Below are 15880 nucleotides of genomic sequence, written 5' to 3'. Positions count from 1 at the left end.
GGTGGCCACCATTTTAGGTGGTGCCAACTTTCCTGTCAGAACAGGCCTCTGGGCCTAAGGTAAAAGACCATGAGGGGGAGAAAGAACACCTATCCCCCTGGCCAACACCTACAAAAAGTCAGTAGACACAAAAATTAATAAGGGTATGAGGGGCAAAAAGGGGACAAAATAAATAAAAATTAGGAGGGACTTTGCCAAAAAGCCAGACAGGTCTAACACGCGTCCCCCCCAGCTGAAAGTGGGGAGAACTACCCAACCCCTTGGGAGTCCTCATCACTAAGGCGGAAATACCTGGAGAGACCGTCTGCATTGGCGTGGTCCACTCCAGGCCGATGTTCCACCCGAAAGTCCATTCCCTGTAGGGAGATGGACCACCTCAACAACTTGGGATTTTCCCCCTTCATCTGCATTAGCCAACGAAGGGGTCGGTGGTCAGTCTGAACCAGGAAGTGCGAGCCAAAGAGGTATGGCCGCAGCTTCTTCAGAGCCCACACCACCGCAAAAGCTTCTCTCTCAATGGCACTCCACTTCTGTTCCCGGGGAAGCAGTCTCCTGGATAAGAAGACTACAGGTTGATCCAGGCCCTCTTCATTGAGTTGCGATAACACTGCCCCAATGCCATGTTCGGATGCATCTGTTTGCACAATAAACTCCTTGGAGAAATTGGGAGCCTTCAGGACCGGTGCTTCGCACATTGCCTGCTTCAACTTTTCAAAGGCTTGCTGACAAGCCTTTGTCCAAACTACCCGTCGAGGTTGTTTCCTAGAGGTGAGCTCTGTGAGGGGCGCTACAATAGTGCCATACCCCTTCACAAAGCGACGGTAGTAACCTGTGAGGCCCAGGAAAGCTCGGACCTCAGTCTGTGTCTTGGGGGGTTCCCAGGCCATGATTGTCTCAATCTTCGCCTGTAGGGGTTGCACGGACCCCCTACCCACCAAGTGTCCAAGGTACACAACCGACCCCTGACCAATCTGGCATTTACTGGCTTTGATGGTCAATCCAGCTTGTTTCAGCGCCTGGAGAACTGCTTGCAAATGTTGCAAGTGGTCCTCCCAACTGCTACTGAAGACAGCAATGTCATCCAGGTAAGCAGCCGAGAAACCCTCCATTCCAGAGAGGACCTGGTTCACCAGTCGCTGAAATGTGGCAGGGGCGTTCTTGAGCCCAAAGGGCATCACACAGAACTGGAAGTGTCCCTCAGGCGTGGAGAAGGCTGACCTTTCCTTTGCTCCATCTGTCAAGGAGATCTGCCAATACCCTGAAGTAAGGTCGAAGGTACTTAGGTATTGGGCAGCTCCTAGCCGGTCAATTAACTCATCCGCCCTGGGGATTGGATGAGCATCAGTTTTGGTAACTGAGTTCAGTCCTCGGTAATCCACACAGAACCTCAGTTCTGGTGTGGTGCCCGGTGGGGCGGCTTTTGGGACTAGCACCACCGGACTGGACCAAGGGCTGCTGGACGGTTCTATCACTCCTAGCTCTAACATCTTGGCAACTTCGCCATGGATGCTAGCCTTCACCTTGTCCGACAGCCTATAGGTCTTGGATTTCACTGGGGGGCTGTCTCCTGTGTCCACATCATGGGTACACAGGTGGGTTCTTCCCGGGACAAGGGAAAACAGTGAAGAGTGCTGCCCCAATACCTGTCGGCAATCCTCTCGTTGCTCAGGAGTGAGAGACGGGGAGAGAATCACTCCCTCCACCGACCCATCCTTCTCTTGACATGAAAAGAGATCTGGGAGAGGCTCGCTTTCCGCTTCCTCAGCACCATCAGTCACCATCATCAGGATGACCTCTGGCCTCTCATGGTGGGGTTTGAGGCGATTGGCATGCAGCACCCGTAGGGGCTGCCTCGGGGTCTTAAGATCCACCAAGTAAGTGGCCTTACCCTTTTTCTCCAACACCTCAAAGGGGCCTGTCCAACGATCCTGAAGGGCACTTAGCTCTCCAGGTTCCATCACCCAGACTTTCTGGCCAGGCTCCAACTCCACCGGGTGAGCATTCTGATCATACCATTCCTTCATGACTGCCTGACTGGCCTCCAAGTTGTCAGCAGCCTGCTTCCACAACTTGGCCATCTGGCTTCTGAAGGCCAACATGTAGCTCACCACATCCTGGGGAAGTTTTCTGGGAGACTTCTCCCATCCTTCCTTCACCAGGCTGAGAGGCCCACGCACCGGGTGCCCATACAACAATTCGAATGGGCTGAAGCCCACTCCTTTCTGCGGCACCTCTCTGTAGGAGAACAGTAAGCAAGGTAGGAGGATATCCCACTTCCTCCGTAGGCTCTCTGGCAGACTTCTTATCATGCCCTTCAGGGTCTTATTGAACCTCTCAACCAGTCCATTGGACTGGGGGTGATAGGGAGTGGTGAACCGGTAGGTCACCCCACACTCCTTCCACATGGTTCGCATGTAAGCAGACAGGAAGTTAGTCCCCCTGTCAGACACAACCTCCTTCGGGAATCCTACCCTAGTAAAGATTCCCATCAGGGCCCTAGCTACCACAGGTGCAGTAACAGTCCTCAGAGGAATGGCCTCTGGGTACCGTGTGGCATGATCCACCAGAACCAGGATGAACCTGTGACCAGCTGTTGTTGGTGGATCCAATGGCCCTACAATGTCGATGCCCACCCTTTCAAAGGGGGTGCTAACGACAGGAAGTGGTTCCAGGGGAGCCTTTAGCTTCACCCCTGTCTTCCCACTGGCCTGGCAGGATACACAGGTCCTACAGTATGTGTTGGACGCCACTTTCATCTGAGGCCAGTAAAAGTGGAGGACAAGCCGTGCAAAGGTCTTGTCCTGGCCTAAGTGTCCTGCCAGTGGTATCGCATGAGCCAATTCCAGCAGAAAGGCTCGGTATTGCTGCGGGACCACCAAGGCCCTTGATGAGCCAGGTAGAGGTACCTTGGGTTCACTGTAGAGGAGGCCATCCTCCCAGTAAATATGATGGTGTCCCGTAGCATCACCTGCTGCCTGGGCTTCAGCCTGACGCCTCAGTCCCTCAAGGGTAGGGCACTCCCTCTGCCCCTTACAGAATTCCTCTCTGGTAGGACCTCCCTCCACATGCCATTCAGCAGGGATGGGTAAATCCTCCAGAGAGTCTACTCCCCCCTCCACGGACTCCTGGCCTACCACTGCAGGTGGCCGATCTGTCTCATGGGGCGTGGAAGCCGAAGCAGGCTGTCCCTGTCTCCGTTTCTGACCCTTTTTGGCAGCGGGTTGGGCCATTGTTCCAGGCTCCAACCCAGGCGAACTCCCTCTCCGGGCAGTCGCAGACCGTGTGCTTACACAGGCCCAGTCAGGTGTACCCAGCATCGCAGAATGCGTCCGGTATTCCACCTCTCTCCAAGTGTTGTGCTCCATGTCATTCCCCAACAGACAATCAACTGGCACGGCAGGGCTTACGGCAACTCGAAGTGAACCTGCAACCCCTTCCCACTCAAAGGGAACCTCAGCCACTGGATAGTGGCCCATTCTGCCGTCAGCCATCGCGGCGGGGTGGAGTACATTAGGAACAACCTGCTCTGGAGACACCAGTTGACTTCTCACCATAGTCATACTGGCTCCTGTATCTCTCAGAGCCTCCCCTCTTTGGCCATTGATGGTAACCCATTGCCCATACTTGATAGTATTTGGGGGCACCTGGATCTTTGGCACCATCTCCCGCTCTCCCAGGGACACTAAGGTGACACCCGCCCACTCACCCCCCTTATCTAAGGGCAACTCCTCCCCGAGCGCTACACTAGCTACTCCCGGTGACTTTCCTCCGGTGGGAGGGGGTGGTCTCTTTGGGCATTTGACATCTCCCTTATAATGTCCAACACCACCGCATTCAAAACAGTGGAGAACCCTTGGCTGCTGGCTTTGGCCAGGATTAGGGTTTCTGGGCGGGTTTGCCCTAGGGGTGAAACCTGCTCCCTTACCTTGGAAATTATTTTGGGGACCTTTGGAGAACTCCTTCTTTTTATCTCCTCCCTCTTTCTTCTGGGGGGCGCCCTGTCCGGCTTTTTGAGAATCCCCTCCAGTCCCCTTGGAGGATACCCGGGTACTTGCCCAAGTGTCTGCCTCCTCTGCAAGCTTCCGGGGATCGGTCAGCTTGCTGTCCACCAGGTGTTGGCGCAACTCGGGAAAACATTTCTCGAGGAGGTGTTCTTTCAAAAATAGATTGTACAGCCCCTCATAATCTTTTACCTCGCTGCCCTTGACCCAACCCTCTAAAGCTTTCTTGGCGTAGTCTAGAAAGTCTACCCAATTCTGGTTACTCATTTTGTGACTTCCCCTGAATTTTTGTCTGTACCTTTCAGGGGTAAGTCCAAACTTTTTCACCAGTGCCACCTTCATGACAGGGTAGTGGGTTTGCTCATTCTGCTCCAGAGCCAACAAAGTGTCTCTGCCAGCAGGTGGCATGTATTTGTACAGCCCACCTCCCCAGTGAGTTTCTAGGATCCCGTGAGCCCTTAAAGAAACTACGTAGGCGGCTAACCATTTGGCAATGTCATCACCTGAGGTGTAACTAGCGATGACATCTTTAGGTAAGTAGGGTCTGGATTCCCTGGTGTCTACTTTCTTTTCGCTGCCACCATGGTCTGGAGTGGGAGGCCTTTGTATTAGGACCTGTAGGTCCATCTCCTTGAGGGTTCGCTCATGAGCTAACCTCCTTTCCTCCCTTTGCATATCCATCCTAGCTAACTCCAGCCTCATTCTTCTCTCCTCCCTCCTATCTTCTAGCTCGGCTTCGGTTAACCCCTTCTCCGAGACGCTGCTGCCCGCCCTGGGAGGTGTCTTGGAACCTGTCAGTAGATTTCCCCCCTCCGCTTGGTACAGCATTCCAGTCTCAACGACAGTGTCCCTGTCACTCCCTTCTGACACTGGTACCTCCCCGGAATGAGCCTCCACCCATGCCCGTATGCTGGTCTGCAGCTCGCCTTTCTTGGCACCCTTGTTGAAAAACACACCTTGCTGCTGACACCAGTCCTTTAGTTGGGTCACAGTATAGTTATTCAGCTCTTCCACATTTATCTCCATTTCTGCTAGAGTATAAACTTTTCACACAGGAGGAAACCAAAAGTGTCCTAGGGTCAACCTCCACCCACCACCAGAAATAAATTTAGAAAAAACAAAAATGTAAATTAGGAGGGCCGCAAGGAGAAAACTCCTGGTGTAGGTTTAGTGTATTGAGTTGAATTACTAGTGAGTAGCTGCAACCAAGTCCGCGATCCCACCGCTAGGCACCAATATGTTGGAATTAGGTAGCCTGGCCTAGGGCAAGACTAACATTCAGAGGCACAGTGTAAAGGTTGCAGACCACCCAAAAGTACTTCCACGCAATAGCACTCAAAAAGAAAACACTACACCAAAATTATATGAAAATACGTATCGCTTTATATAAAAATAATATGCTCTTTGTTGTCAAATATAAATAGCTCACATATAGGTAGTTCAAAACATTTCAAGTCACCTTTAAGATCAGCAGTTACACTTTTTAAATTCCTAGCAGATTATCACGTTGTCTTTAAAACAGTTGTTATATTCTTGAACTCCTATCACCCTTTTGCATTAAGATAACTGTACCTTAGAATCAACTAGGCTAGATATACTCCGCTAGAGTCTTGGGAGAGAACTACACCTCACTATAAGCAAGAGCAAATATCATTACAGTATTAACATTTAAACTGCTAAGCAATTAGTCAGCCAGTTTCAACATTACAGTTCATTTGTCATGAAACCAGTTTCAAAGAGAATCACAATGCAGTTTCTTACAGTTGAACTAAGACGGTTCAATTAGGGAATGACTGTACTCAGCTTACTTAAATCAGGCCAGAGCCTCACTCTCATTTACATGAAACACATTTAGCTTCTCTACTACTTCTCTGAGTATTCTTGGTTTAGATTCACCTTCATCAGCATTTAATTAAGCTCCCACAGTAGTGAAATGGGAATATCTTGTAGTACACTATACTCAAAATATCCAGTCACTGAAGGTTTCCTTAAGTCAATTACCAGCGTCACTCTCCCCCTTTCAGAACTCCTCCTTACTTGTTTTTACCAGGCGGATGTGCAGACAGTCCGGTTTCAGGGGACAAGATCGATCTGGCGTGAGGGGCTGAAGGAAAACAAGGCTAGGGAAGCTCCCACTCCTCAGCTGACTCCTCAGCGTGAGCCTGCTCCTTCGTGCTACTTTCGCGCTAAAATACCTTCCAGGCAGACCCCAACCCTCTTCACCGCTGCCAGGCCTCCTCGCTCTCCCTCCCTGCTCAGGCCGACTCTTCCACACGGCGCCCAAGCAGGAGGAAGCGACCTGACAGGCAGCGAGCTGAGGAACCCTCCGGCGCCTTCCCTCAGCGCAGCTCGAAGGAAACACTCCTCCGGTGCGCATGCGCGGGAGCGCTCTCGCCGAGGCTGCCTCCCACGGGATCTGCTCCGAGGAGAGACGCTGCTCGCTGGGGCCTGCTCACTTCACGGCCCCTCCTTCCGGGGATATCTTCACAGACGGGGCGTGCGCAGTAACGCCTCTGGTTCCTTTCAGGACAGGCGACGCGTCTCCAGCGCGATCAATGCCCCTGGGGTCCCGCTCACAAAGGGAAGCCTCTCTAAGCTTCCCCGGCTCAGTGGATCCCGGGGGGGGGTGCTGGCCCAGAGCGCGATCGATGAAAACCCGGTCACGGTTCACCTCACACCTTCTCAGCTGGCAGAGGGGATGGCCACACACCACAGGACCAGTCACTGGTAGGGGATGCTATCAGTTGTTTAATGAATGAATTCCCTTCCTTCACCAAAACGAAGAAGAGAGAAAAAAGGGGGGGGGGGGCTCCTTCAGAATAAAGCCAGGTTGTACTCTCTCAGCACCAACCCCCTATTCCTCCTTACTGGGCAGACTAGGGGCACGGGGGAACTCTCAGCTCAGCTCCCAGGACTACTAAAGTTAACCCCTTAATCTATCTGCCCAGGATCAGCAGGATGAGCTAACTTGGCTAGGACAACAGGATCAAGGAGGGGGAAAACCTTGACAGAGGGCTACTCTTGTAGAGGGAACCACCCTTCAGAATCCTACCCCCACTAGACCTCAGCCTTCACTCTAGCTGCTCCTCACTGACAGACAAAATGGCTGTCCAGCATTCCGCCTTATATAGGCTGCCCTCTCAGTGGTCCAGAATGGACCAGAAGGTTCTGGAATGCCCTATGTTAGGCTATGGCCAAGTTCTGTTTGTGACAGTTGGGGCAGTTGGTGGCCACCATTTTAGGTGGTGCCAACTTTCCTGTCAGAACAGGCCTCTGGGCCTAAGGTAAAAGACCATGAGGGGGAGAAAGAACACCTATCCCCCTGGCCAACACCTACAAAAAGTCAGTAGACACAAAAATTAATAAGGGTATGAGGGGCAAAAAGGGGACAAAATAAATAAAAATTAGGAGGGACTTCGCCAAAAAGCCAGACAGGTCTAACAGTCACACACCCCTCTGTCCACCACACAACCCATCCATTCATTTTTACCAAACAATTTATGGAATTCAGCGAATTGATTAGCTGAAACGTGTATTTAAATATTCTCTTCACTATACATTGATATAATTCAAACTGTCCTCCACTGCTACTGGGAATAAATCTCACATATATCGAGATTACGTGGAGACAATATCACTTACCAAAATCATATGAACGAGTATCCAGATATATAGTGTATTACATGGTACTTCTAGCAAAAGCAAGGTTTTACATTGATTTACCTATTTTTTGGGCACACAGCAATCTCCCAAAAATACTGCCCTTCAGGTTAAAAAACTCAGCCGACAATTCCTCAGGCTCATAAATACCTATAATAAAGGTTCATGGTATTAGTTGCACTCCCGCTTCAAAATAATTGTTCTCTTCATGTATAAATAGGCGGCTGCTATTACCTTATATCAAAGGTGTTTATTCGTGTGTATTTCCACGGTTAAATGAATGTACATCCTAGTATCTGTGAGTAGTCCGATCTTTAAGTTCTAGATACTTTTAATATATTCTACAAAAAAATATAATACAATAGTAAAAAAAGGGCATTTATTACTTTCAAGATTGCCACCATGTTGCATGAGGTAACATGATGTGGCACAATGTGATGGCCAACTTGAAAGTATAGAAAATCGAGTTGTCATGCTTTCAAATGGCTGCCATGTTGAGCCATGTCATGCTGCATGACGCAAAGTGGCAGCCATTTTGAAAGTGCGAAAACATTTTCTATACTTTCAAGATGGCTGCCACATTGTGTCATGTTACAGTGTGTCAAGCAATGTGCTGGCCATTTTGAAAGTATACCAAATTCCATGTACATGATAGCCAAGTTGCCGTATTGGCTTCCCCAAAGCATGGATATTTAAGCATTTAGTATTGGCAAAGCCAGTAGTGGTGACCTGCATAGAATGGAGGGGGCTAGTAAAGAAGAGAATACATTTTACATACACACTCACGGAGGGGTGCTCCAGAGAGAGGTGGAGGGCAGAGAAAGAGTGTGCTACTGAAGCCGCAGCAGTTCCTGATGTTGGAGACTCAGTGAGAGAGTGGGAGGAGAGAAACATGATGCAATAGTCTTGGGGAACAAGAGAAAGAGCATAAGCACACAAAACAGATAGACCAAGAAGCAGGTCTCCTGTTGAGTGCTAAATAAGCAATGAAATGGAAACAAATGGGTTCATGACTTCAGCATTAAAGGGATACATCCAAACCTGAGGCTAAAGAAGAAATGCTTCTGGGGCTAAAAAACACAAGAAAATGGAGGAAAGCCATCCATTTAACAGCAGGGAAATAAGATAGTCAAGAAAGCTATCCATTCATGAGAAAGTGTTAACCAAAAGCCCACTCTACATATTATGTTTCGTGCTGACTTGACAAACACCTGAAACTGTCTGTAGTGAGACTGCAAAAATGGAGAGGGTGAAAGTAGCAGGGTAGGTGAACATATTGCAACTGTAAAGAGGTTCTTTATTGTTAACATACACCTTCATTTGTTGTAGGTCATCATGAAGTCTTGTACTGGGATTGACTACAAGGAATTCTACTATTTCCTCAAGACAATTGCAGAACACAGGGTTCCAGCAGTGAAACATTCTTTGAAGAACAAGGCTTCTCCAGTTATTTTACCTGCACAGCACTCCTCAAGTCTTGGACATTTACATGCAGTGTTTGACCTGCAAAGAATTGTGGAGGTGATAAACGCATTGATGGCGAACCAGGACTTTAAAAAACTAGACACCGAATCACTTTCTCCTCCTCCAGAAGAGTTAGTACACCATTTGAAAGAAATAATTGACTCTGCACAACGGTGATTTCTATGCAAGGGAGCTGAATTCTGTTTATGTGGTGCCTTTGTCAGAGCCAAGATATAATGTTATGGTTGGATACGGTTCATTGCACAAACATAACAAAACTATGGCTCTGTGGATTATGTTCTTCAAGCACCGCTGGTAAAAAATAGATATTATACAAAATTTCACCCGTGTAGACCAGATGAAACAGATGATGTATATTTATTTATAAAGTGCAGAGTCCCTAAACATCAAGAATGGATATTTAAACAATGCCGAAGCAAGGAATACTAAAAATAATTTGTTTTCAAGCCCAACATAATATGAGCCATTCTGCTGCGCCTAGTAAAAATAATCTTATTCATTTCACTTGTTCATTTGCTGTAAATGAGCGGAGTTACCTTTGATGATCAGGCATTGAGATAAGACAACCCTGGTATCTGGAGTATTGATTTAATTGTGTATCTTGATCCTCCGATGTGCATTCTGTATGTTATTGCCGTGCTGTGAGCGAGACATTTGTGATTTTTATCTCATTTTTTTAAAGTAATTTTTATTGTTGTTTCAAGTTAATACAGGTGTGCAGATAGGGATAGAACATAAATGACGACTGCTTTCCACTGGAACACAGGCCTTGACGTCTTAGTCCAACCCCAAGCACCACAGGCAGATGTGCAGGCTCATGATGGACATTTATCAAGCACAGTCTATGCAAGGCTTGTGAGGTAACTGAATCTGATATAAAAGAAAGAGACATTTGAAAAAGGTGTCGACAAATGTTGACAACTCCCCTTAAGAGAGTTGAGCACCAGTTTTGCATCAGTGGCGCAGAAAAAGGGGAACTGATGTCCGTACGCCCCTGGAGACACTTTATGGCTCCATTGACATCATGATGATGCCGCATCTAGCGTCTAAGTGGAGCCAGTGCTCTCTACCAGCATGGACCGCTTTTGAAAATATCTGGATTCAGTCTGACCCCAGGGATATTCCAAACTTGAGAAATCTGCTGGTAGATGTAGCTATCAGAAAAATTGTTTGACGCTCTCTCTAGTGGCATCTGATTTCGAAGGTTCCTCTCTTTGTTTGGGTTTCGGGTCAGCGGTTACAATGCACACTCTTCTTGAGTCTGATTTCATGCAAAGAAGTTCGACATCCCATTGAACAATGCACCATTGTTCCATCAGCATTAATGTGTGACCTAATGACATGCTGGGGTCTCAATATTTTGCCAATAATTTCCTAAACTTTAACTAAGGAGAGATGGGTTAGGTTCACTAATCTACACTCTTAGATCCTGTGAAAGGTACAGATACCCCTGATAAATTGAGTATCCACACAGTAAAATAAACACATGCTTCATTAATAGTGATATTTTTACAGCATTTTCTAACAATGACAAATGTGTTTTGTTGCATTTTGAACCTGGTATGAGATTCCTCAATATGGTTCAGGTAATTGCAAAGCTCACCATCTGTTTACGTGACATGGGTGTATATTTGTTTTAGGATTACCCAAAAAGGCTTCTTTCTTTTCTCTTTCCAAGTGCTGCAGTAAGTCACCTTAAACTATGAAGGGGTCTTGTCCTGACACCAGCACCAAACTGGTCAGTCCTATTTTGGTCTTGGTGAATTTGCCACAAGCTGTCAACCGTCATCATTACAGGTCTTAGCATGTCCTGATCTTTTTTAAATACTTACTAGGGATGTAATATACATGAAAAAGGAGAGGCATCATCCTTTTTAATCTATATTATCATCATCAGGCTTTTAACATAAATGAGGCCACACACCATAACCCAACTAAAATCTGACCCCCTACTTTTCTGGTGGTACTAACACTGGTTTGACCTAAAATATGAGTGATCAACAATGGTTAGAATTGCTCCTTTAACCCCTTCCGTGCTCATGACGAGCTGAGCTCGTCATGAGCTTCGCCGCTCGCATGCTCATGACGAGCTCAGCTCGTCATGTAACGCTGCTTTTTTTAAAATGCCGCACAGCGCGTAAATCGGCGCCGCACGCATGCGGTTGAGGTGTCTTCTGATAATCAAAGCAGCTTTACATAAGGGCGACGTTGTTGATTACTTGCTGCTACATTCCAGCATTACATCACTGGAATGTAGAATGTCCAATGTTGGATCATGGTTTAGAGATTCCTTGTATGTCAGTTACTTTGGCATCCAGAACGCCTCCGCCCGACTCATCCTGGATGTCCCCCGACGCAGCCACATCTCCAGCCACCTGAGGAACCTGCACTGGCTCCCCGTCGACAAGAGGATCACGTTCCGGCTCCTCACCCACGCACACAGGTCTCTCCGCGACCTGGGCCCCAAGTACCTCAATGACCGCCTGACCTTCTACACGCCCACCCGCCAGCTACGGTCCACCAGCCTCGCCCTCGCAGCCGTACCACGCATCTGAAGAGCCACCGTCGGAGGAAGATCCTTCTCTTACCTGGCTGCCAAGACTTGGAACTCCCTCCCCATCCACCTTCGGCTGACCCTGGACCATCTCGCCTTCAGGAAACAACTCAAGACCTGGCTGTTCGAGCAGTAGCATACCCCTCCCCCCAAGCGCCTTGAGACCCTCCCGGGTGAGTAGTGCGCTATACAAATGGCATGATTGATTGATTGATTGATTGATTTGGGACTGCTGAGGTTGTGGCAAATAAATACACGAAGTGAAGTATTTCTGTCTGCTGACTTTTATTGTCTATTACTTCACTACTAATTGGCGATGATTTAACCACAACCTAGGATCCACGCAGTAAGAAGCCCTGCTTTCATCAAAAAAACTGGTTTGAGGACATTCTTGTGAAAACCACATCGCCTTCAGAAGGAACAAACAAGCTTGTATATTTTCATTTGAATACTACTAATTAGCGCAGGACCATTAGTATATCAAATTAAAAGTCTTCATGGATTGTAGTACTTTTCAATTAATGATAAATGGTCCTCGCGTTGCGTTCTGTTGAAGGAAAACGAGCTGTACCCTCCTTCAGGCAGCATTGCTTACGTGAATTTCTGGACATTTCAGCAAAGTTTAAACTGCATTTTAACTTAAGAATCATTTTACATTGATCAAAAGTTTTGTTTCATTTAACAAACTTAATTTGCTTAGCACTTTTGAAATTAAGCACTATAACCTTCAAAGTTGACCACCTCTCCTCCGTGTATGTGAAGTATAGTGTGAGGAAGTAGTTTACAGTGAAGGGAAGCACTGTTTTAATTGGATGTATTTAACCGTGCACGTGCTAAATCATTTTGAAGTTGGCCAGCTCTCTTCTATATATGTGAGGCTCAGCGTGAGGCAGTAATAGGCACTCATGGGAAGCGCCGCTTTAAATTGTCCTGCAAAAACTGTAAAGTTTAAGTTATGTAGCAAAATTGGGCATTTTGCAAAAGTTTGTCAGTCACCTAAAGACAAAATCAATTCTGTTCCAGATGGGGATCTGTGAGACAGTTCAGATGAAGAACAAATTTGTATAAAAGGAATGAGAGATATGATTGTTGTTGTACAAGATGATGAATCTGATTGTGTAGATCCTTACGAAGACATTGAAGTGGATGGAAAAAATGTAAGACTTCTTATTGATTCTGGGGCAAGAATGACAATGGTGACCGATGAATTATTTGCAGAAGTCTGGGGTAGACAAGAGTTAATTCCCCCAGACAGCAATCCGGTAACATATGATGGTAGGAAAATTGAATTGTCTGGGTTTTTTGAGTACCACCTCAGGTTTAAAATTCGCACCATTTTTGGAAAATGTATACGTTGCTAAGAAAGGAATCAATATACTGGGATGGTATCACCAAGGTCTTTTTGGTATGCCTCTCAGACCTGGGAGAGACGTACAAGTTTCTTTAGTCACTGAGTGTGAAGAAAATAAAAAGGCATGTAAAATAGTTGAAAACAGTACAAAGTGGTTTGAGAATTTCCCTCTGGTATTTGATGACAGGTTGGGTAAAATTAGAGGCTTCAAGCACAAAATTAAAGTACGTGATGATGTCACACCTGTGAAACATAAGTTGAGGAATGTGCCTTTTAGTGTGCGTGAAGACTTAGCAAAGGTTCTTAAAAAAATGTGTGATGAAGGTATGATAGAACACATTGAGTCATCTTTATGGTTAAGTCCATTGGTTATCGCCAGGAAGAAGAACGGCCAACTGAGAGTGTGTGTGGACTTAAGAAGTCTCAACAAGGGTATCTGGATTGACTCCCATCCTCTACCTAGAATAGATGACATCATAAGTACATTCTCAGGTGCTAAGAAATGAATGGGAAAGTATTCCATAATTGCAAATTCGCAATTTGCAAATTCGCAATTAAGGAATATCAATAAATCGCTAAAAAATTGCAATTTTCTTGATACATACCAATTAGCGATTCTGAAATAGCGATTTCTTAAAAATCGCTATTACAGATTCGCTAATTGGTACCTTGATACATATGGCCCGTGGTCCCATAGGTCATGTCCTAATGCCGTTTTGGTCTCTCGCCATTTGAGATTCTACGGGGACGTCCTCCTGCTTCCAGGTTGTATCCTGTATGGTTAGGAGAGTGTCAGAACAATAATGAACATATGTTAAATGTGGACAAATGTGGAAAAATGTCGGGGCTAAAATGAAGAATCACTATGACACTTTGCATAGAGTAAAATCTATAGATAGAGACTTGTGTGTGGGAGATTGGTTTTGGGTCAAAGATCCCAATCATGTCCTTAAGGGGATGTTAAAATTTAAACCTCCTGTCAGAATTGAAGTTGTGACCAGGAATGCAGTGAGAACCAGCAGGAATGAATGGTGGAATAAAGGAAGGGTTGTGAAGGTGCATCCTCATGATGTTCCTCCTCGTGATCTTTCTGTTCCATTTAATTCGTGTTTGCGTCCTCGTGTTGTTCCTTTTTCATCTTTTCCTTCTTCTGACATTGATGTTTCAGAGTCGAAGCATTCTGTTCATCCTTTGTCTCAACGAAGGAGTAATAGATGGAATATTGTTAAACCCTTGAGATTTCGTGATTGAAATTCTTTTGTGATTGAAATTCTTTCATATTCACATACTGTTTAGTATATTTAACTATTTTATTTATGTAATGTTTTACTTTATTTTTTGGGTATTTAATTATTGTAAGCAAGGGAGATATTGTGGTGATCTCATGCTCACTACATTCCAGCATTACATCACTGGAATGTAGAATTTCCAAGTTGGTTCATGGTTTAGAGATTCTTTGTATGTCATTTACTTTGGGACTGCTGAGCTTGTGGCAAATAAATACACGACGTGAAGTATTTCTGTGTGCTGACTTTTATTGTCTATTACTTCACTACAACCAGGTCAACCAAATCAGCCGTAGAAGAAGTATTGTATCCCAGTGACAAAGATTTGCTACTGAGGGAGTTGGGAAAAAAAGCCAATTTACAATAAGGTGTATGACTTTAACATCACATGCTTCACCAACGGACGAAAGGCTTTCTTAAGCATGGTAGCATGCACATCTTTTATTCCTTTCACTTTTCAATGTTTCTGTAGCTGTTTAAGCCAAGGAAATGGCCTTTATAAAGTACTGATTTGAATAATTCCATGAGTGAATGCTCCTTGATGGCCAGTAATCAGAGCTAAGCTTTGGTCAATTTGTGATGAATTTATATGCTAAAAGTGAAAAGTTGAGAATCATATCTCTAGACTTAAAGATTTCAAGAGCTACCACGTTCATGTATGTTCTGTCCTGCTTGGAAATTGTTTAGAGAAAATAAAGCTTAGCAATTTTGGGCAGTCTCTTCGGAGAAACAGCCCAAAGGCCACGCATCATCCTCCACTCCCTGACCTATCTGTGCATGGTTGGCGCATCTTGAGCTTGACTTACACTTAATGTATGCCACCGCAGGTGCTGCCACCCAGTTCAAATATACAAAGAGAAGAGGCAACATAAGCTGACGATATTCTGCACCCCAAAGCACAGAGCGATTGAGTCAACTAAGGTGCCAGATCCAGGCTTTTGTGAGTGCTAAAACATAACACCTTTTTAAAGCCAGTTTGTCTGACTTTTTACAAGTAAATTTTCATTCTTCATTGGTGTCAAATTTGTTTGTATGATTGTTTGGGTGTGTTGGTGATTACTAGAATGAGTCAATACTTGTATAAATGGAAAATTAATTAATTTGTGGGTGGAAAATTGTGGCATGAGTGAATACATGGATGGGTGAATGGATGAGTGAGTTCAGGCATGGATGAGTGTATGGATATATGGAAGACTGAATGGTAAAGTGAATGAATGAATAATAACTGAGTGACTCCATGGAGGGAGGGCTGAATAGATAAAGGAATGGGCCTTGTTATGTGATCTGGGGTATAGCTTTCCATCAACACAGTGAGATGCAAGTTGCACTCATTCCTCAGTCTATCTAATATTGTCATCCACAGTTTTAGTTGCATTTTTCTGGGAGTGCATTTGAGTGCATGCCCACAAAATGTCAGTAATATTCACCATGATGCCAAAAGTAGGTACCATCATGACCTAGATGTGATGACCAATGCCATCCCAGGAGTGGAAACCATGACGCCAAGCATAATCATAGAATTCTGAGAATTACCACCAATATT

At 45.8% G+C, this 15880-nt stretch overlaps 1 protein-coding gene across 1 annotated transcript in view; it reads left to right on the top strand.

Annotated features, from left to right (window-relative positions):
- Positions 1 to 11081, top strand: part of JMJD4 (jumonji domain containing 4) — a 176496-nt gene extending 165415 nt beyond the window's left edge. Inside the window, exon 6 of the mRNA XM_078662476.1 lies at positions 8991 to 11081. Coding sequence (XP_078518602.1) covers positions 8991 to 9302 — 312 coding nt within the window. The 3' untranslated portion in view covers positions 9303 to 11081. The remainder of the gene's footprint in view (positions 1 to 8990) is intronic.
- The last annotated feature ends 4799 nt before the right edge of the window (positions 11082 to 15880 follow it).

The sequence above is a fragment of the Lissotriton helveticus genome, chromosome 10, assembly GCF_964261635.1.
Source record: "Lissotriton helveticus chromosome 10, aLisHel1.1, whole genome shotgun sequence".
Classification (NCBI taxonomy): Eukaryota; Metazoa; Chordata; class Amphibia; order Caudata; family Salamandridae; genus Lissotriton; species Lissotriton helveticus.
Note: the sequence above shows the minus strand (reverse complement) of the source record. Positions and strands in the feature narration are given on the sequence as shown.